We start from the raw sequence: 23,324 nt of genomic DNA, 5'->3' as shown, positions 1-23,324 counted from the left end.
AGCAATGCATTTGACTGTGCAGTTGATAGAATATGAAGTGAAGTTACTTTTGTTAACCTTGGTCACTTGTGAGACCAGTTGTTTTTTTCTTGCATTGCACTGGACCATTCAGTCTGGATTGTTGGCACTCACATTAACAGTTACCTGTTCACACTGTTTTTTCAATACCTCATTGGAGAACTCATCGAGCCATTGAGGGGGGCTAAAGTTAAAGTGAAATCGCAAATTAATTTAAGGGTTATATCAGTAGAGATGCAATGTCAGACTTTTTTTTTTCTTTATTACTGAGAAGTAGTGCTTGACTGAACCAGTGTTTATTGCTAGTTTCTAGTTGCCCTTGATAAGGTGGTGGTGGCTGTCTTCTTGAACTGCTGCTGTCCCTTTGGTATATGTACATCAGGTCAGGATGGTAAGTGGCTTGGACAGGAATTTGCAGGTGATGGCACTCCCATGTATTTGCTACCTTTGTCCTTCTAGATGTAAGTGATTGGGGTTTTCAGAGCTTTGGTGAATTTGTTCTGTGCATCTATAAGTGCATGCTCACTTTTGCACATTTGTTTATCCATACAGTAGGACCCTGAGTTTAACGCTGAGACTGGAATATGTTTAAGGGTGGTAATGAGCAGGGACTTGCAATGTGACATATTTTAATGGTCATATTTAAAAAAATGTTTCTCATTTTTGTGACCAATCCAAATGCCGAAGTGTCCAAGCATCTCTATTACTCAGTTCCTACAGAAAATTTATCTGCCTTCTTAAGAGGGCAGTCAGAAATCAGACAGAGGATGGACTGTACTGTCACTTCAACATATGCGTGCTTAGCAAGGAGTCCAATTGTTCACCATCTAGGTTGATGTTGTGATGTTAAACTAAATTTTAATTTTAATTTGCAGATTCAATTGCAAATATTACTTATGTAAGAGAGGGCTCGTATTGGCATACATCAAGTGTGAAGCATTATCAGAAATTGGTACAATGTCTTGGAGTAAAGGGAACATAGCTGGCAAGGTCTGTGACAATTCACTGGAGGTGATGACTGGTGCAGTGAGGCCCACAAACAATCTGTTGTTCCCATATGTGCGTACATGAAACTGACTGTTGCCATAAAGAAGGCATAGAGCAAGGTGACTGAGAAAAAGAGCAAACAGACCACTGTTACTTATGTGGTATAGCAATTAAATTCTTTTCTGAAAGTAAACGAAATAGAAATTGCTGTAGAAACTCAGAGCTATTTATTGTTTTTGATTCAGATTTCCAGAATTCACAGTTCTTTGATTTGGTTTTCTGAAAGTTCTTTGCCAATCTTGTATTGTCCAGCTGAGGTTGGAAATGTACTTACTCTACATTCAAATAGAGTGACAATAGTTGATGCCATTTTAACTGCCCACCTCCAATGAATATTTATCAAACAAATACTCTCCCATCCCATTTGCACGAGCTTCCAGATGTTTCAGGTTTGTGATGTGGTGCAGTGCAGGAAATCAGAAAGGTCCTACTTTATCAACCATCTACAAAGTACATCATTCCACTCCATCTTCTCCCTCATGCAGCATTCATGCTGCTCCTCAGCTCTATAGTACTTTAGTCCCCACTACAAGAAATATATCCCTTCATTTTTTTTTGTCACTTCTGAGGTATTTTTGTTTGTTTTTTATGGTTGTGAACTGTACACAGTCCTCTAACTGTAATGTAACCAAGGACCTGCACATGTGAAAAGCAGGGAAGTTATGGAAAATATCTATCTATATAAAACAAACCCCCATGCATGGTTTGCTTTTTTTTAATGGCCTTATTATCTAAATTGCTACTTCTGACAGTTTGTGTACCTGGACAGCAGACTGACTAACGACTGCAGGCATGAACTTTAAAATGAAAGTGAATATCAGTGAAACCAAGTGTTGCATATTTCAAAATCACCAAAAAATATTCATAAATTGATAAGTGTAAAAATATTAGAATAGGTGCAAGAATTCAAGTATTTGGAAACATAACATCTACCAAAGATAAGAGCAAAGGAAATATAATAAGAACAAGGATAGCAATGGAAAAGTCATGCAGAAAGCTGTGAGCCAACACAAGCTTTCCCAGAGAAATGATAAGTTATTTCTTGATGCTAGATTCTTTTGATCCTATATCTCACTGATGGTCTTGACCAAACAATATGTAGCCTCTTTATTCTTCCTCTTAAAATATTCATACTTCCTTCTTTCACCTCTGAGAATAACTCATTCCTCACCTCATCTCGGAGTAGTATCTATTTTCAGTTTGTTGCCTAGAAGTTGCCATCTGGATTTGACTGGTCATTAGTTCAGAACTGACATGGGAATCATGCTGCCATGATTGGGCCTGCCTGTTCCACTAAATTTGTACTCATGTTGGTGACAAACTGATATTATGTCTGCCAGTTTTATTCACATTGAAGATGTCATAGTTGAATGTTCATGGTAGAATTCTGTACTGGAAGCTTGGCATGCTCATGCTACAATCTGTATGCTTTGTTGCAGGAGGTGACCGGCTTCAATGCAGAAACTCATGTATAAAATGTTTTATTTGTTTGTATTTGAGCATCATGGAAGATAGGTTTTGTGAACACAAGGAGTAAACAGGAAGTTTCCCGATGTCCTGTTCATCATTTGTTTCTGAAGTATGCCACTAAAAACAATTTGTTACTCATCTCATTGCCTAAACTTGCATAAACAGCAAAGGTATCTGATGTATATGCTTGTATGAAAACAGAGGTTTTCAAAATGATTAATTGAATATAAAGGACCTTCTGGGTGGCACAGTGGCTCAGTGGCTACCAGGGGACTGGGTTTGACTCCACCCTTGGGTGACTGTCTGGGTGGAGTTTGTACATTCTCCCATGTCTGTGTGGGTTTCCTCTGGGTACTTCGGTTTCCTCTCATGATCCAAAGATGTGCAGGGTAGGTGAATTGACTGTGCTAAATTGCCCATAATGTCCAGGAATTGTGCCCACGTTGATCACAAACTGATACTACGCCTGCCTGTTTTATTCACAATGATGAACAACATGGGAGGATTAGCCGTGGGAAATGCAGGGTTATGGGGATAGGATGGGGGGTGGGTGTGGGTGGGATGCTGTTCGGAGGGTCGATGTGGACTTGATGGGCCAACTGTAGGGATTCTATGATTCTATGATCCTGCAATATATCAGAGAATCATAATAATAAAGTGCGCAAATGTAAGAGATTTTCTTTACGGCAACTATAGATTTTCCTTTCTAATAGTAGAAAAGGTGCAGTCTGATTAATTTTTTTCATGTATTCACAGGTCATATTGACCATTTCACAGCTGATGTGGTGTCGCGATTTACACCATTGTCTGGAGAGTGATGACCATGACCGTGTTGCAGCCACTGTTGAATTTGAAAAAACTAACTTTAAGGTGACTTAGAATTTGTTTATGCAGTCTTTTTAAAAGAATGCAATTGCTCTTTGTATTAGCAAGAAATTACATGTTCAATTCCTTTGTTACGATCGCTTCAAATCCTGAGAGTTACCATGCTGTATTGTTCTTCATTTGGCAGAATGTGACAGAATCATTTGGAAGTGCTGCCTCTATAAGAACTTTATATCATTTATATTAAACAATTTTCAGGTGACCTATTTTGCGTGTAAGATTTTGTTCTAGGCCATGAATCCAAAGTTGTTCTTTTATTTAGTTGAAGTCTTCTCAACTTGCAACAAGCTTAAATCACTCCCTTTAATAAGTATTCTTGTGAATGGCTTATGAGCTGAAGTTTTACTCCAACATTGGAATGGATTCTCTCTTTGCTCCACGACTACTATCTCTGGCTTTGATATTTAGCATTAGACCTGGCTGAAACACATCAAGCACCTTTGACTCTGACTTTCTCTGGGTGATGAAATGCCATCCTGCAATGCAAAGATAATCCCTGACTTCCTGGAGGAGAGTTTTTCTCTCAAGGGGTCATGAATCTGTGGAATTCACTAACCCAGAGTACATTTGATGCTGGGACTTCGAGTAAATTCAATGGGGAGGCAGATTTTTAATTAGTAATGGGTTGAAGGGTTGTGGAGTGCAGGCAGGAAAGTGGAGATGAGACTGTGATGAGATCAGCCATGGTCATATTAAATGGTGAGCAGGCTCAATGGGCTGAATCGGCTGCTCCTGCTCACAGTTCTTATGCACTTGTATTCCTTTCATCACTACCCAGGCTGTTCTTAAACTTCTCTTCCCTATCCGAATCACTCCCAGATTCAACAAGAGCAAGGATCCTATCAACTTGTCATTGAAGATTGAGACCATCTGTTCAGGATCATTTACTGCATACCTTCTTTCCCTGTGCTCGCTAAATATTGACTTCTTTTCTCTCACTCTAGATTTGTCCACAAGTCCTCTCTAAGTTCATCCCATCAGACACCCACTTTTCTCCCCCACTTTATTCCCATTAAATTGATAACACCCAGCTTTATTCTCTGCCCCAATGCTCCCTTCTTGTGTTTTGAACACCCTTTTCAAATGACAAATTAATGTATGTGTCCACTGCCAAATCCATGATTAAGTTTCCTACATCATTTGTGAATGGCTTATGAGCTGAAGTTTTACTCCAACATTGGAATGGATTCTCTCTTTGCTCCACTACTACTACCTCTGGCTTTGATATTTAGCATTAGACCTGGCTGAAACACATCAAGCACCTTTGACTCTGACTTTCTCTGGGTGATGAAATGCCATCCTGCAATGCAAAGATAATCCCTGACTTTCTGGAGAGAGTTTTTCTCTCAAGGGGTCATAATCTTAAACCAAAATATAAACATAAAATTCTGGAAGAACACAGCAGGGCAGCACTTAGGAAGGGAGAGACAGTGTCAATGAACGGAATTGCATACCCACACCTAAGACAGGTTTGGGGCCCTTTTGTTGTGGTGGGTAAGTGCAGTGTGGAGTTCGCACTGTGTTCCCACTTTTCCACAATCAAGTGGAGTGGATGGCAGTTTTACTGCTTGATGTGCTTAAAGTCCTTTGAGGATTGTTTAAGGACCTCATCCCACTATCGCTGGTGTTCAACCAAAGTACTCCCTATGCAGGGAAGCCACCCTCCGATTTCTACCATGTTTGTTTGTGGAGTAGTTTGAGGTAGGATGGGGTTGTGACAGGGTGTTACTCATTCACAGGCCTTGTGTGCTCTAACAAGGAACCTAGCTTTGGGAAGAGGAAGCCCATAAAAATGGCCCTTTCATTAGCTGCGATTTGCCAGCCCTCAATTGGCCAGCAGATTTTGGAGTGGCATCCCAATCAATGTGAGGGAGACTAAACACTATCCCAGTGAGCATCTGGTAAATACATTGGGCAGTGAGGTGGTGGGGTGAGGTCCGTATGGAGTAATTCCTGATTCTCACTAATTCCCTAACCATTAGGTGGTGCACTCTCACAAATGTTGTGCTTTTTATTGCCTTCATTGAGTGGGTAAAACTGAGAGGTGTGACAGGTAAGGCGAGTATTGAACAAAAGAAAGGGGGAGAGAACCAAATGCAAAGATTGTTTGGGAAATAGAAGAAATTAAATAATAGAAAGTGATAATGGCGCAAGGTAAAATCCAGTGATACTGGATGACATTAAAAAAAATCAAAGTCCTCACACCCTCAATGTCAGACTGTCAAAGTAGGGCACTTCATTTGGTATGCACTCTGTACAGGATCTCTGAGCCCTATAGTAACAATATCTTTTGTAAAGCCACATTATTAATAGCATTTTTTTAAAAATGAAATGAACTTGTAGTTTCTACATCACTTTAGACGTGAATACATGATTGTGAAGCAATAATTTAGTTTGAAATGTAAATAAGTATGCATTATTTTGAAGGATTTCAACAATTTTATACCAATGGGAACTGTTTATGACTGAAAAATGCTGTGTAATGATATTATGTCTCCTTATAGAGACTTAATGCTCTAGCTGCTTTGGTTCGAGGGAAGCTCTTAACCCTGCACCGAAGTATTGTGACTGCACTCATAACCGTTGATGTTCATGCAAGAGACATTGTCACTGAGCTGGTGAAAGAAAAGGTATCTATCATTGCAAGAAATTTTGTTGCCACGACTTGTGCCTCATTGTTGAAAACAATGCTATTAGTCAAAGTGGTCTTTTCCCAGTTCTCAGAAGTTCTAGTTCAAAAGTAAACATGCATGGATACAAATAGGGAGCAGGAGTAGCCCTTTCAGCTCCATGAGTTTGCTCCACAATTAAATAAGAAACAAATCTAGAAATTGCAGGGAAAACTCAGCAGATCTGGTAGCATCTGTGAAGAGAAAGCAGAGTTAATGTTTCATGTTCAGTGACCCTTCTTCAGAACATGGTTGATCTGTCTGTGTTTTGAATTCTGTATTCCCATTTAGCTCCAAAAATCCTTGATTCTTTGGCCTAGCAAGAATTTATTTACCTTTGCCTTAAAAATGTACGATGATTCTGTTTCCATTGCCTTCAGATGGAGAGTGTTCCAAAGTACACAACTCTCATAAAAATAATTCTCCTCATCTTGGACCTGAAGAAGAGAATCCAAAATTTAAAACTATGTCTCTGAGTTCAGGGGGAAGAAAAAACATCGTTTTCATTTTCAAGACTTTTCAGAACCTTACACACTTCAATGAGGTCACTATTCACTTTTCTAAACTTCTTTTGAACCAAGCACAGGCTGCCCAAACTATCCTCCTGAGACAGTCCACCCATTCCAACTATCAATCTGGTAAATCTCCTCAGAGCCCTCTTCAATGCAAAAACATCCTTTCTCAAATAAGGAGACCAAAACCGTACACAATATTTGAGATATGGTCTTCCATTCTTTTATTTTCAGTTCCTGTCTGAATAAAGAATAGCATTCAATTAGCTGCCTTAATTATATGCTATATCTGCATATTAAATTTTATAACTCGTACAATAGAATACCTAAATCCCTTTGCACTTTAGATTAAGCGTACTTTTTTACTTTTGTTTCATTAATTTATGAGCACTGATAATGCCGTAACCAGCAAATAGTTAAATAGCAAGCTCAAAAAATTTATTCTCATCATTTCATGCCTAAATATATGTTGCTATCGGCTACAACATTGCAACAATGTCTTCTTTATAATATCTGCCACTTTCCACATTATAAATAGGCACAGTCTCTAGCAAGTAGTCTACAGGAAATCCTATCTTCCAACTGATTTTGCATTCCTGTTGTAGCTTTGACTGACCATCTCCAGCTGCTTCCCTTCATTTATCAAGTTTCTCAAACCAGTTAAAACCTGGCCCAATGATTCGTCTTGCCCCAGCCATGTTAGTTTCATTTCCTGGTATAGCTCGATGGCAGAAAGAAAAGTCTTTTCAGCCAAAGACAATTTGTCTGTCATGTCTATTAGTGGTAACCTGTAGAACCACGTCTTTTCTCTCTGACCGTGCAGAACTTGATGTGGAGATACTGGTGTTGGACTGGGGTGGACAAAATTAAAAGTCACATGACACCAGGCTTTGGTCAAACAAGATTTACTTAAAATTACAAGCTTTTGGAGCACTGCTCCTTCGTCAGTCATGCTGACTTCATACAGAACTGCCATGTGTATGTGTATGAACTGTGATATTGATTAATTTTTAGTGAAGCTAGTAAACGGATCACAAAAATGCGAATTAGCAATCATTGATCCCAACTTATTTTCATTTCAGAAGTAAATGACCCTTTACAGAACAGTATCTCCAACACCCTTCTGGGACTTTAGGAGATTCAGCCTCTACTTATTAAAAATTAAGAGACCGCTGCCATCATCTGAGTACAAATACTTTGCAGCTTATTCTCAATAAGTTATGTTAGCTTTCCTTTGATTTCTAACAAGTGGTCTAAGTTTACTGTAACACAGTGTGGATCTGGAGGAACACAGCAGGCCAGGCAGCATCAGAAGAGCAGGAAAGTTTAATGTTTTGGGTCAGGACCTTTCTTCAGAAATGGGGTCCCAACCAGAAACATCAACTTTCCTGCTCCTCTGATGCTGCCTGGCCTGCTGTGTTCCTCTAGCTCCACACTCTATTATCTCTGACTCCAGCATTGGCAATTTTTACTATCTCCAAGTTTACTGTAATGCAGACTTCAGAACAGGTCATACACACCCTTTCATTTACCCTATTTTTAAAGTTATAATATCAAAATATAATAATCCTTTAAACCTCATAATTGTAACAGAGTATACAGCAAACAAGGAGAACAAATTAAGGAGGGTGAAACAAAAACAGGGTGCTAGATAAACACAAGTCTGGCAGTATCTGTTAAGAGAAAAACAGATTTAACATTTTGACTTTCTGCTGAAGCATCACTGAACTTGAAGTGTTAACACTGTTAACACAAAGTTTCAGACTTTCAGCATCCATAGTTCTTTCTATTTAAATAGAGAAGGGTGTTTGGATAAATTACAAAGGGTCGCAGCATTAGCAAAGTTGAACAAATAGCATATCCTTGCAAAAACAAGATGAATTGCTATTTTTGGTTTTGAGTAATGAATGATAAGTAGGCGTCCCAACAATAGAAGAACATTTCACACACAGTGGCCATAACAAAACCTGGACCACCTTGATAATAATGAAAACCGTTCAAGATAATGTTTGTGGGTGGAATATTAGACGTTTTGAGTTGAATGACAGGCCACACAAGCTGGTTGAATTGGTAATAATGTGGAAAATCAAACCATGAACTGACCTTGAAATATGGAATTATAAAATGCTAGGAGTGCAACATAAACATGACTGAGATGAAAGGGATGGAATTAAATGTTTCAAGGCTAAGTAGAAAAATTGAAGTAAAATTAGAAAAATAATGCAGTAGCGTTTGATACCCCTATGGGAAATATAATAGAATGGGCAGGAAAAGCATTTTAGAACCTTAATTCTTAACATCCCTATCTACTGATATCTGCCCTTTTGATATGAAATTATGTCTGGAAGAGTAAAACCCAACAGTTAAAATTAACAAGGGGCTCATTCTGATGCTGGTAGCTGGGAATATAGCTGAGAATATGGATTTTCTCCTGTCACCAGATGCCGTTTAAAATCCCCTGTATATTTCAGTTTTACATTTTGATGTCATTTGAAAATTAGATACCAAAACATTGATAAATGTGAAAAAAGCTTGTTTAAATTACTCGGTTTTCTGTTAATGATAACCATTGTTTCACTTCTTTTTTTTGTAGGTGGACACAGTAAATAATTTTGAGTGGCAGAGACAGCTACGCTATTACTGGGATCTTGATGCAGACAACTGTGTGGCTATGATGGCCCTATCTATTTATACATATGGCTATGAGTACCTGGGAGCATCTCCTCGGTTGGTCATTACACCACTTACTGTAAGCACATTTAGTGAAGATGGTAGTTACTTGAAATTTAAAGTAGGGAGCAAATAATGCAAATAGCAATAATGGTTCACTGCTGGTAGTGGGAACAGTGCAGAAGTTCAGCTTGTTTTAGTGCTACAAGTACTGTCTCATTTATAAATTACCCCTCTGGTGGTGGTGTGAAAAAGTACTGTTAAAGCTTGAGGGAGATTAGTGATTCCATCACTTGATATAAACATTCTTATGCAGTCTGTGATAAGTTTATTGTATCCTGACCAGAAATTTCTTTTTAAAAATGTACAAAGCCTCTTCCATGAGGCAAATCTTAGGGCTATGCAAAGTAAAGCAGGGCTTCTGTTTGGCAGCTTATTTAAAGTCTGAAATAGCACATGCTGATTGGCCTGTCTTTATTATCTCCATTTTCCCAACGTTAACGAAGAAAATAACCTCAGTTATTTCCATATTTGAATAAGAGAAATATGCCAGCATAGAAAAATTAGGAAACTGTAAAGAGATTGTATGTCTGTACTGTTGGAAGGAAAACATGCTAACTAACAGGATGGCATTCAGTCTGTTTTGTAAATGGGCAGTACATTAATTCTGTATTAAAATTTGGCAGAAAAGGGATTAAATAATTAAATTGTCTTGGTTACCTTAGGACCGTTGTTACCTCTGCCTCATGGGAGCATTACAGCTAGATCTAGGAGGAGCTCCAGCTGGCCCTGCTGGTACTGGTAAAACAGAAACAACCAAAGATCTTGCCAAGGCCCTAGCCATCCAATGCGTTGTTTTTAATTGCTCTGAAGGTTTAGATTACAAGGTAGGTTAATGAGAAATGCAGGAAATTCAATTGATATGAAGACAGAATTTCCAAATCTCTTTAATGTGTATATCATTATCGCTTTAATGGACAATATTATAGATTATGCAATAAAGAATGAGCAAAAGCTCTTTATTACCGTTTTTTTTTGGTTTACAACCATTATTCTGCGTCATAAATTAATGTGCAATGACTAAATTTATATTCTTTTCCAGATGATGGGACGTTTCTTCAGTGGTTTAGCTCAGTCAGGAGCTTGGTGCTGCTTTGATGAGTTCAACCGGATTGATATTGAAGTGCTTTCTGTCATTGCTCAGCAGCTCATCACAATTAGAAACGCTAAAGCAGCTAAGGTAACACATTATTCAAATACCGAAAAAGCTCAATAATTAGGTTGTAAGTTTGTGTAATACCACATGGGGATAAATTTTCACTGGGCGGAGGGAAAGGTGGTTCGCCAAACCAATGGCCATCATTTTGGTAGATGAGAATTGAAAACTTTGGAAAACAGCATGAATAACAGTAATGCTATTTTCTTTTTCTGCAGCTTTCTCGTTTCATGTTTGAAGGTAGAGAGATCAAATTGGTTATGTCTTGTGCAGCATTCATTACTATGAACCCAGGTTATGCTGGAAGAACAGAATTACCTGACAATTTAAAGGCTCTTTTTAGACCCATTGCAATGATGGTTCCAAACTATGCCCTTATTGCTGAGGTAATTGTACTGATGCCTTTGTTTATGTCTTATTCCTTTCTTTGTTGGTTTATAATAATTAAATAATAGGAACAATGTTATTCAGTTAGCTGGACTAATCAAACTTTTCTTCAACCTTGAGCAGTTTCTGCTCAATTAACTTTACAAAATAACTTGAAGAAAAGTAAGACCATAAATTTCAAATGCAGTTAATTTATTTTTAGCAAGAAAAACCTACATCACATAGATGCCAGCAGTTTAGGAAGATGGCTCATCAGCACCCCCTTAAGGACAGTTAAGAATGGTCAATGTATGTTACCTTTACTTACCTGGCAGGGGAGAGACCATGATCCTGAAGGTGGCAGCCTGGTCAAGGATCCTGCTAGGCTGAAGATCTACCAGCCTCTGGCTGGCTGGAAGCTCTTTGCTGGGCAGGGCTTGAGCCCCTAGTGACTTTACCACTGCTTGATTGATGTTTGGAGAGACACCAAGTCTATTATTGGCCATCCGGCTCACGAGCAAGATCTCTGATCCCACAACAAGATTCAGCCTAATATCACAAAAACAGACCATCTGGTCTTTAGTGGGAGCTTGCTGTGTGCAACTTAGCCATTACAATTCCCTACATACAGAAGTGACTATGCTTCCAAAGTATTTAATTGACTGTACACCAGGTGATCATGAAAGACCACATACAAATGCAAATCTATGCCACTTTTGCCTCTAATCATCATAAATACCCCAGCTAGTTCACTCTTGATGCTTTATAATCAAGGGATAAAAGCACAGACTGTGCAACTTGTCCTGATCATTTAACACTCAGTGCTTCATCTGATCCAATGTTGATGAATCCTTCCTGAGGTCCAGCGACCAGATCAGAATGTTTACTTTGAATGGGCACTAATCAGTATTTTATTAAATAATAGCATAACTTTTTACTGCTTTGTTTTCTAACGCCTTTGAGATAAAGTGCAACATGCTTTTGACCTTTATATATTTTTAGCTGTCTACTATTATTTAGTGATGTGCGTACATGGACCTCTAATTTTTGACTCTCCTTTTATAATTCCTACTTTGTTGCCATTTAGAAAATAAGTTGCTCTGCCTTTCTTAAATCAAGCTGAATTATCTCATACTTCTCCACGCTCAAGATATTTACCACACTTTTACATAATCACTTAATCTGTCAATTTTGCAACTTTCTGTTCTAATCTATACCACTTAGTGCACCATCTGATTTCGTCTTGGCAGCAACTAGAGCATCTGACTCTGTTTCTTCAAGTAAGTTATTGATAAATACAATTAAAAGACATTATGATCCTCTTATCTATTTATTTATCTATTTATTTACCTATTTTTTGTTTTAGGTCATCTTGTATTCAGAGGGTTTTGAATCTAGTAAGGTTTTGGCACGAAAGATGACCCAGATGTACAAATTATGCAGTGAACAACTATCCCAGCAGGATCATTATGACTTTGGTATGAGAGCAGTCAAGTCTGTGCTTGTCATGGCTGGGTAAGCAACAAGTTGGTGTGCTTATCTCTAACTGGGGATTGATTCTCTACTTATTGTTAGAATGTAAGGCTGGTGACTGTGCAGGTCATTAAAATGAGCATTAAAGAAATCACCTGATTATGATTGAAATCAATGGAAATGTCTTTATTCTTTTGTGGCTGTGGGTGTCACTGCAAGAACAGCATTTGAACTAGCCGATAGGCAATTTTAAAGGAAATTGAATCAACCGCTTTACTGAGGGTCTGGAGTCATGTGAAGGCTGGACTAGTTAAGGGTATCAGATTTCCTTTCCTAAAGGACTTGAGTGAACCTGATAAGTTTTTGCAATAAATGATAGGTTCATGGTCACCAAAATGAGACTAGTTTACAATTCCAGATTTTGTTAGTTGAATTTAAATTCGATCAGCTACTATAGTGGGATTTGAACTCATGTCCTCAAAGCATTAGCTTGGTCCTCTCTATTATTAATTAAACAATGTTACCATTTGGCCACTTTCTTCCCATGCATTTGAATTGTTCCACATTGTTTCATCAGTTTTATGCTCTGGACACCAAGTTCAAAATCTACCCTATGGCTTTACAGATGGGTCCTGAAAATTAAAGTAGAATTAATTAGGTCATGCTATAATATTAGTCTTGATGAATAGATCATTAAAATAAATACATGAAGAGATAGCAGAAGCTTATACATATGATTGATTTAGAGATGGAATAGCCAAAAAGATCGATGGACAGCTAGTGTATAATTTCTGTATTTAGAAAGTGAGAGGTCCAGAGATCAATTTGCTTAATACTGGTTGTAGGAAAAGTAACAAAATCCTTGCTCAAAGTTATAACAGTAAGCAAGAAAAGACTGAAGATATAAAAGCGCACATTTGATACCGGAAGGTTATGCTAACTAATCTCATGAAATCTGCTGAAGAAGTAACAGAACAGTGGCTATGAGGGTAACACATGAAGTGTTTTTGGATTTTCAAAAGATTTTTGGTAAGACAAGGGATATACCTAATAGTTATAGGTCAATCATTTTAACTTTGGGTAAATTATTAATATTAATTTTAAAAGATGGGAAATTGTCACTTCGGCATATATTAATGAGGGATGGTCAGTATGGTTTTGTTAATGGAGGTTTTTATCTTCTTGACTGACTTGATTTTTTTTTAAGTAATATCAAGGAGGATTGATGAGGGTATTAGGGTGGCACTGTGGTTAGCACTGCTGCCTCACAGCACCAAGGACCTGTTCAATTCCAGCCTTGGGTGACTGTCTGTGTGGAGTCTGCACATTCTCCCCGTGTCTGCATGGGTTTCCTCCAGGTGCTCTGGTTTCCTCCCACAGTCCAAAGATGTGCAGGTTAGGTGGATTGGCTATGCTAAATTGCCCATAGTGTCTAGGAGCGGGGAATGCAGGGATAGGGTAGGTGGTGGGTCCGAGTGGGATGCTCTTCAGAGGGTTGGTGTGAACTCGATAGGCTGAATGGCCTGCTTCCACACTATAGGGATTCTATGGATTATCAAAACATTCTGTGGATTCTATGGTATTTCAGTGGATGTTGCCTTTATGGATTTTAGAAAGACATTTCACAAGATCACACATGGCAGACTGGTCAGAAAAGTAAAAGCCAGTGGGATATATGGAAATTTGGCAAGTTGGATCCAACACTGCTCAGTGACAGGAAAAAAGGGTAATGGTTGATGGATGTTTTTACAGATGGAAGGCAGTTTCTAGTAGTGTTCCACAGGACTCTGTTTTGGTTCGGTGATGTTTAAGGTGTATATTAATGTTTAGGACTTGATTGTGGGAGGCATATTTGAAAAGTCTGCAGATAATACAAAAATTGACTTGTAGTTGATAGTGAGAAGGATAAAGACTTACTCCGGGATGATATAAATGGTTTAGCTGAGTAGGTGGAAATATAGCGAATGAAATTCAACCTATGTACATGTGCAGTAGTGCATTTGCTGAGGGAAAACAAAGCTAGAAAATCCACAATTAATGGGAGGACACTGAGGGGAATAGAGGGATTGAGAGATCTTGGAGTGCATGGTTATAGGCCCTTGGAAGTGGCAGGACAGGTGGATAAATTCTGAAGAACAGTTTTTGAACTTGAAACATTTGCTTTGTTTCTTTTTCTGGTGCTACTAGACTTGTGTTTCTCCAACATTAACTACCTGAAGCAAGAACAGATAATGTGGGAAAGAAAAAAAGGGAAAATTTTCTTTTTTTTGGATGAAGTGTAGAATACAAAAGCAGTGATGTAATGCTGGAACTAAATAAGACACTGGTTAGACCACAGCTGGAATTTTGTGTATAGTTCTGCTCACTGCATGACAGGAAGAACAAAATTGTTCAGGAGATTTAAATTAATGTTGTCAGGACTTGAAAATTGCGGCAAAGAGTAAAAGTTAGATCTTGGAAAAGAGGAGCTTGAGAGATGACTTAATTGAGGTGTGCAGAATTATAAGGGTACTAGATGGAATAGGTAGAAAAGACCCTCTTCCCCTAGCAGAAAAGTTCATCATCAGGCCAGATTTAAGGAAATTGGTATATGGGAACATAAGGAAAAATCTTTTTTTCCTAGTGAGTTATGGGTGTCTAAAATTTGCTGCCTGATTTGGTGGTGGAGGCAGAAATTCCCAACTCATGTAAAGATGTCATGTGTTCCTTGGAAAATGAAGAAATGTTCAGGAAGTCAAATTGTTTGGGAAGCATTGGGCATGCCAGACCCCTTCCCATTGCCATACCATTTTGCCACCAGTAGGAAGTTTGTCTACTAGAAGCTCAATTAAGTGACTAAAGTGCGAAGTTAAGACCTTGTATAATCTGGCGACCTATGGCAGCCTTTGGTGGAGTGGAGTCCTATTTTTTGAACACTTCATGGCTTAAGGAGATTTCCACCCAATGGCAATGACTACCACAGTGACAATGGCATCACCTATGCTTCATGATTCCTCTTCCTGATTGCCTGTCTGGCCCCCATGATTCCCAAACCCACATTGCCTAGCTGTTGAGACATACTCTCTTTGCATTTTCAGCTTCAATAATACCAACCAGCAGAAGCTGTAATACTGAAACAGCTGAGTTGCTAGCCCTATAGCTTTAATCATCTGCTACTGAAAATTTGCCTCACCAGACCCTGCTGTTGACTGAAGCAGGATCACCTTGGCTTTCTATTCTAAAGGTGAAACTTCAACGGATTGTACAAAATCCAGCCAAAAGTATTTAAATAAAATAGAGAAACAGAGAAATCTACAACTGCACAGGCCACCACAAATAATTTTACAGTTTAATAAGTCCATAAAGGTAGACAAAACATGAAAGTTAATTTCACAATGAGCTGAATTACAGAGGAATTTTTGGTAAACTTATATAGATTTTTAATTAGACCATTGTTGACCAATCTGAACCCCATAATCATTCAAAGGATATAGAGGCATGAGAGAAGGTCCAAAAACAATTTACAAGGATGACTGTAGAAAAAGCAACTATATCTGTCAAGAGGGATTGATAGGTTGACAGCTGGCCTGATAAAGATCTTTAAGATTGTTAAAGGATCATTTTGGTTAATTGCTGCTTGCGAGAATTAGGAAAGTATGAAATATTGTTGATGAGAATCATGGATTTGACAAGGTCTGTGTGGATTTTAACAGTGCTTTAGATAAGGTCCCTCATGGCAGCCTGGTCAGGAAAGTGAATACACATGGGATCCTAGGCAAAGTGGCACATTGGATCCAAAATTGGCTAAAAGATGTGGCTAGCAAGGCAAGGAATTATGCTATAAATTGAAGGACCATAGAAAGTATTAAACATTAGAGGGTCCTTCATGTGCATATACATGGATTCCTGAAGGTACAAGAGGTGATTAATAAGACATATATGGCATACTTGCTTTTATTAGCTGAAGCATAGGATACAAGTGCTGGCTGTTAATGCTGGAACTGTATAAAATGTCGGTTAGGCCACCACTGCAATACTGCTTGCAATTCAGGTCTCCTATTTGTAGGAAGGATGCAATTGCCCTAGAGAGAGCGCAGAGGAAATTTACCAGAATCTGGAAGACCTGAGCAATTGGATAGACTGGGGTTGTTTCCCTTAGCAACAAAGGCTAAAAGGAGCAAAAACAAAGTTGCTGGAAAAGCTCAGCAGGGTTGGCAGCATCTATGAAGGAAAAAACAGAGTTAATGTTTCGGGTCCGGTGACCCTTCCACAGCACGTTTATTGAAGCTTTGTTTAGATATTCACTTCCAGTGCTGCAGCCTCCAGGTCAATGGGCCAAGAGTTGGAAAATGGGACTTGTTTTACCAGATTTGTGATGCAAAGGGCCAAATGTGCCTTAAATGTCAATGCGTAGTTACTGATAAATCCACTGAGGCATTCAGCAGAACATTTTACGTAAACAGTGGCAAAAATGTGGAATTTGCAATGACTCAGAGTTGTTCAGAAGAATACATAGATTCATTTTTGATGACGCTAGGTAAATACATGAAGGAGAAAGGAATGCAATATTCTGTTCTTAGTACTATATGAAGAAAGCTGTGAGGAGGTACATGTGGAGCACAAACAATGGCGTAAATTAGTTGTCCAATTTGCCTGTTTCTGTGATGTAAATGTATACTGTGTACTATTTAACAAAGAAATGATGTTCTTCTCAATAGGCAGTTATCAATATAGCATAAATGTTGGTTTTCCTTTGTCTTTTCATGAATAAAATTTGGTATTAATCTGCTGAAAATCATTATTATTAAGGTGCTGTTCAGTGTAGATCAAGACAATGCTGTCTTGTCCTGGGCTGAGCTATTTTCAGTGGCTTAATTAATGAATGGCTCTCCATTAAAATATCAGATTGGGGACCTTTGTTGATAATTGTTGAGTGCTCAGTTCATTTCGATCTCCCCAAAAGCTGTGAAACAGCCTGGCCTGCATTTAGCAGGACCTGGACAACATTCAGTTTGTGGGCTGACAAGTGGCAAGTAACGTTCATGCCACATGAGTACCATTTCCAAAAAAGGAGAGAATCTAACCAACTCTCCTTGACATTCAGCAGCATGCTATTGCTGAATTCCCCAATGTCAACAACCTGAATGTTACCATTGACAAGAAACTGAGCTGGACCGACCATGTAAATATGGAGCAACTCAAATGCTGTCTTAGCAAGGCTGAGCCAGGCATGTGATGGAATACAATCCACCTGCCCAGATGAGTGAAGATCCAACATTTATGAAACCAGATGCTGTCCTAGTCAAAATAACATGCTTGACTGGCACCCCATCCATCACTTTAAACATTCACTGGAACAGAGTGCAGGCAGTATGTATTATCTACAAGGTATGCCACTGCAAGTCACCAAGCTTTTTTTGATTGTACCTTCGAAATCTGCAATCCCTACTACCTAGAAGAACAAGGGCAGCAGGCTCATGGGTTCACCACCGGCTGCACATTCCCTTCCTGAGTCAAACGCCATTTTGAATTTGAAATATGTTGACTTTCCTCCCCCACTGCCGTCTCAAAATCCTGAAGCTTCTTATCCAAATCTGTGGGAATACAAACACCACACGTATGGCAATGGTTCAAGATGCTGGTTTATATCTTCGAGGGCAAGAATAGCTTCCAGAAACTACCACACCCTAAGAACCAACAGCTAAATAAAACCACATTGACATGAACGCTTACAACTTTATCTAATGTAAAGATCTGAAAAGAAATTGTAAAAATGTTTGACAAGCTAAATAGGAGTGTTAAATTGTTGGCCTGCAACCACCGAAATTCTTTGAGATTTCTGAAAATATGGAAAATTATGTATCATATTTAAGAATCGCAAGGAGAATTGTTGGAGGAGTCATTTTCTGGAATAGTTGATGGTAATGTTGAAGGGAAAGATACACACCCCAAATGAAGAAAACATGTATGGTGCAATGTGAGATGGAAGAGGGAGAGCTTGAAAGCACAAAGGACTGTTAGGAAGGCAGGAAATGTATGGATGTCAAATAAGTGTAGATAAATGTTATACTAATGTGTATATAGGCAGAATTAATTGTTATGGAACAGCATATAATCATGTTTCTCCTGAATTTAATCTCATGCTTGTCTAAAGTCATAGCCCTCATTACAGTGGATAGGACCATTCCATGATGTACAAGACTTCCAGTGATACCATAATCATATTAAAGTAAATGTGGTAATTAGATATTTTGTAGATTTTACTGTTCTAAAGCAGATTTCACAAATGTATATATTCATATATGTAATCATTTCATGAGAATAAAAGTACTGATTTGCCCAAAATATCATTTTGATGTGTATTTAGTTCTATGTATTTAGGTTTGAAGATAATTTAATATTCCATTCTGTTTCTTTGGTTTAGGTCTCTGAAGAGAGCGAACCCAGATTTGAGTGAGGATGTTGTGTTGATTAGAGCCTTGAGAGATTCTAACCTACCAAAATTTCTGTCAGATGACGCAGTGCTTTTTGGGTACAGAATGAATTCTTTCATTTGACCATCTGAGCAAGAAATTCAATATTATCCTCTTCAATCTGTTCACATCCTTTTGAAATGCCATAATTTCATTTAACCCTGAAAATACTAATTCACTGTGTTCTTCAAAAGATCTCAGTAAAATTGATCATGCTCATACGTTAATAAGGTGAAGAATATTGAATAGTACATTGCTTTGAAATGGTTTGACAGTGGACTATGGCGATTTATTTTTTTCTCTCTTTTTCCTTCAGTGGAATCCTTTCAGATTTATTTCCAGGCGTTGTTATTCCAGACCATGATTATGGTTCATTCCAGAAAACAACTATTGATGTTATGCTTAACCGTGGCCTGCAACCTATCTCTACTATGATTGTGAAGGTCATACAGTTGTATGAAACCATGATTGTGCGGCATGGTGTTATGTTGGTTGGACCAACTGGAAGTGGAAAAACTACAGTTTACCAAGTTTTGGCAGATACTCTTGGGACTTTGCACAGCGCTGGAGAGGAAGACCCAAACTATCAGCCAGTAAAAACATATGTGCTAAACCCCAAGTCAATCACAATGGGTGAACTATATGGTGAAGTAAATAATGTGACAATGGAGTGGAATGATGGACTAATGGCACTTAGTGTTCGTGCAGCTGTGAATGATGTAAGTCGTCACCACAAATGGATTATTTGTGATGGTCCTGTCGATGCACTGTGGATTGAGAATATGAACACAGTTCTTGATGATAACAAGATGCTGTGCCTTGCAAACAGTGAACGGATTAAACTCACTCCATATATTCACATGGTTTTTGAGGTAAACAATTCTAGTTTTGTTTAATATATTTGTCTTTAGACTATGTGACTGCACCAGACTTATGGAATATCGGTGTCAAAAGGCAACATTTTAACTACCTATGAAGGGGGAATTCAGGTGAGTGTTATGGGGAGGGAGCTGTTAAAGAGCTGGAAAGTGATGTTGGTTTGGGAACTCAATACACTGTCCACTCTTCAGTTTCATCCAGGAGGGTATGCAGGTGATTCACTAAATTTCCAAAATATACTTAACTCCAGATTGAACACAGCTTTGAACACAGATTGAACACCCAATGCCAGTGAGGAAAGAGCACAGCTGGAGTGCTAGTCCAGTGAATCTGATAGACTGGGAAACCTTCAAACAATGAAACTGCAGCCATGTCTGAGTGAGAGGTTACTGCTCACAGTATTATGTCTGAGAGTGCTTCATTCTGTTTGACAGGTCATCTCCAACTTCTTGAAAGTCAATTCACCTGTCTTCAACTTCATTCAGCTTTATCTGCTCTTTCTTGCAGTTCACCCTTTGAAAACAGCTTATGCAGCTCTCTTTTCTGACTTTGATCAAGAACATAACATGAGAAAAACAAATAGGAGCATCTGCAACAGCTGTTTTCTCTTCAACCACATGTCACCACAAGGTAGAAATAACAGACATGGAGGACTACTCAAAAAAAGACAAGACCCATATCATGGGGTCTACAAGCAGGCAGAGGATAGTGGATCAACTCGCTCAATATGCAACGCAGATGGAGGATAAATGTTCCCCTCTCTCAGTATGCAATATGTTTGAGCAGAAGATTTGGGCCTTTGCAATAGATCACTGTTACCATCTGCAAACGCCTGGAACAGGCTGAATTTTACAGTTGACTATGTGGGTGCCCATGACTAGAATTTGATAAGTTGCCAAGGTGGATCTCACCAGACCAGCACCAGCACCACCCCCACCCCCACTTCCTGCTCTTTGAGTTTTCTGCTCTCTCAGCCTGAAAGGGAGCCAACAGAGAATTGAGTTTGTGAGAAATTGGTTGTATGGAGAGGAATGAAAGACAAACTTCCTGGAGGATACCTGAGGCATAGCATAAAGGTGAGGCTGAAGGGTGGGTGACCAGAAAGGGAGATGAGGTGATGCCTGGAAAGAGACCAATGCATACATCTGCAAGGTATGTTGGTCTGATGAGTTTTATGCAGGAGAATGCTTTGAAAGTGTACGAATTGCCATCAGAATGAGTTGCGCCACTTAGCTGTCATGGAAGCTTTCATGGAGACATGGAAACAGGATGCTAATGCCATGGCTGATTACAGCTAATACAAAAGCCAGTACTGAATCAAACATGTCCCAACTTGCTACTGTCTTCCCAGTTTTGCACAGTTCTGTGAGAATACATTTCAAACCCAAAGTCTCTACAGTGTTAACAGTCTGCCAAAGGGTTGGCCTACATTAGTAACAGCATTATTTAAGTGATCAGGGCAATCTATTTTTCAGACAGTTGCTTGTACTAACAAACACTACGCTGACATAGTGCCAGACATGTATTGCATTCACTTTGCTGTTTTTGTGGCAACGTTTTATTCTGAAGTGTGCCTTTTGCAGTCCATATGTGACCTAATTAAAATGGTCAGATATTTTCACAGCTTTGTAAATAATTTGGTGGCGATAGTCAATGTGTTATTAATTAATTCTGATTGCATTGCTGTTACACAATAGTCAGCAACAGAAATAGATGGCTAATTTATGAGAAATTATTTCTGTTACCTTCCAGGTGCAAGACTTAAAGGTGGCCTCTCCTGCCACTGTTAGCAGATGTGGGATGGTTTACATTGATGCAGATGAACTCAAATGGATGCCATATGTGCAAACATGGATGGCTAGCCATGCAGATCGCGTAAGATGCAGAATTTGTAAATTGTAATCCAAGTGTAGTAGAATGAAAGTGGTCTTTTAAAGACAAACTCCTTTAGAGCCATTTCGTCTCCTCCTGAATTTAAGGAAGACCAGGGATGTTTGCATGTTTATTTAATGAACACTTGATATTACCTTACCAATATAATCCTGGAGGATTTTCTATTTTGCTCCAAATCCTTTTTAAGACATTTTCATATTTAAATTGTTTTGTGCATTTTAAGGATTTTAGCATTTCCACATCCACCATTTTAGATACAAGAAAGTATTGTTTACTTCTCTTTACTATGATGGAAAAATAGTTCCCTGGATATTGAGAAGCCCTCGCTGAAATTGTTTTTCATGGACAGATGCCAGGATACCCAATTCTCCCGCTCTGGCACAGCAGTGCTGGAGTGAGTGATTTCCTGAGCACTGCTCTGTGACTTAGGAGAAATTCTCCTTGTACATGCAAACCCCTTACATGTATGGCCCAGCTACCGTACCTCAAAGCTCTCCTAAGCTCTTGGAACACATCACTTGATTTTTCGGGGGCCAAGAAAACTTGGGTGGAAACTTTGAGTTTTAAGAGCACTTGGGGTGGGGAGAGAGGGACACAAACTGTATATGGGAGGAACAGAGGCTAAATTAAGGATGTTGACTCTTTCGAATGTACTGCCTCCTTGTGGCATTTGGATTTCAATCTGCTGATTTCAACAGAAATGCAGGACACTCCCTGGAAGTCAGCTTAGATCCTGCTTTGAATATGAGGATCAACCTCCAGTCACTTTTTATTGGGGCTGTCCTGTAATTTTAACTCAGTTTTCTCGAAAAGTCACAAGGCAACATTATTTGACAAAATTAGAGACTGAGCAACATTAAAAGAAATTAAGATGAGTGATCTAACTTTTTGATCAAAGACATAGGCTGTGAGAACCAACTTAAATGAAGCAGTGTACGTGGTGTGATTTAAGGAGGGAATTCCGGGGTTTTGGGCCCAGAAAGCTAAAGGCACAGCTGCCAATTGTATAGCAAAGCAAAGAGGCAAGAGGTCAAAATTATAATTGCATGCTTTGAGGATCTTACAAAGATAAGGAGAAGCAAAATTATGGAGAGCTTTGAACATGAGCCTGAGAATTTTGAAATCAAGCTGTAAGATGTTTGTCAACCAGCATGGGTTTTTTGGTAAATGGGACTTGGTTGGAATTAGAAAATGGGAAATGGAGTTTTGGATAATTTGTAGCTTGTAGAGAGTAGAAGATGCAGGGTTGTCAGTGGAATATTGGAATAGTTAGGTTTTTAGAAATAGCCAAAGCTTGGATGAGAGTTTCAACAACATCTGAGCTGAGGCAGTGCCAGAGATTTGCTATGTTAGTGGAACTGTTACCTTGGTGATTGAAGAACTAAGGCTTAGAAAGCTCATCTCAATGTTAATTGGAACTTTGAGATTGCAAACAGTTCAGTTTTGCCTTGAGTTGTGGATGGAGAGGGGATGGAGTTAATGGTTCAGTGTTGAGATTGTGGCAGGGACTGAAGAATGTTAAACATGTTAAAGTTATTGTTGTTTTGCTTTTTTTGGAAATGGGCTTGTGTGCCAAAAACTTCCTTAATCAAAAAATCCTTGCTGTGTAACAGTTGACAAAACATTGGTGTTTATTTTGATTATTTTTCTTGCTGTGATCAATTAAGTGCTCTGGAGTTATAAAATTATATAGTGTAATGTGGAATTCAATCTAATGTCTGAACAATAAGGATAATTAATACTTCTGAACTAAAAAGAAATCAATAGAATACTA

The 23,324-nt window shown here is 38.7% G+C and overlaps 1 protein-coding gene across 1 annotated transcript in view; it reads left to right on the top strand.

Moving 5' to 3' along the window:
- Positions 1-23,324, top strand: part of dnah6 (dynein, axonemal, heavy chain 6) — a 199,709-nt gene that overhangs the window by 41,427 nt on the left and 134,958 nt on the right. Inside the window, exons 17-26 of the mRNA XM_048620328.1 lie at positions 3,292-3,405; positions 5,925-6,050; positions 9,195-9,350; positions 9,997-10,158; positions 10,374-10,511; positions 10,706-10,873; positions 12,220-12,368; positions 18,730-18,837; positions 19,095-19,650; positions 21,410-21,532. Coding sequence (XP_048476285.1) covers positions 3,292-3,405; positions 5,925-6,050; positions 9,195-9,350; positions 9,997-10,158; positions 10,374-10,511; positions 10,706-10,873; positions 12,220-12,368; positions 18,730-18,837; positions 19,095-19,650; positions 21,410-21,532 — 1,800 coding nt within the window. The remainder of the gene's footprint in view (positions 1-3,291; positions 3,406-5,924; positions 6,051-9,194; positions 9,351-9,996; positions 10,159-10,373; positions 10,512-10,705; positions 10,874-12,219; positions 12,369-18,729; positions 18,838-19,094; positions 19,651-21,409; positions 21,533-23,324) is intronic.

Source organism: Rhincodon typus, chromosome 3 (genome assembly GCF_021869965.1).
Source record: "Rhincodon typus isolate 14 chromosome 3, sRhiTyp1.1, whole genome shotgun sequence".
Lineage (NCBI taxonomy): Eukaryota > Metazoa > Chordata > Chondrichthyes > Orectolobiformes > Rhincodontidae > Rhincodon > Rhincodon typus.
This window is presented reverse-complemented; position numbering and strand designations above follow the sequence as displayed.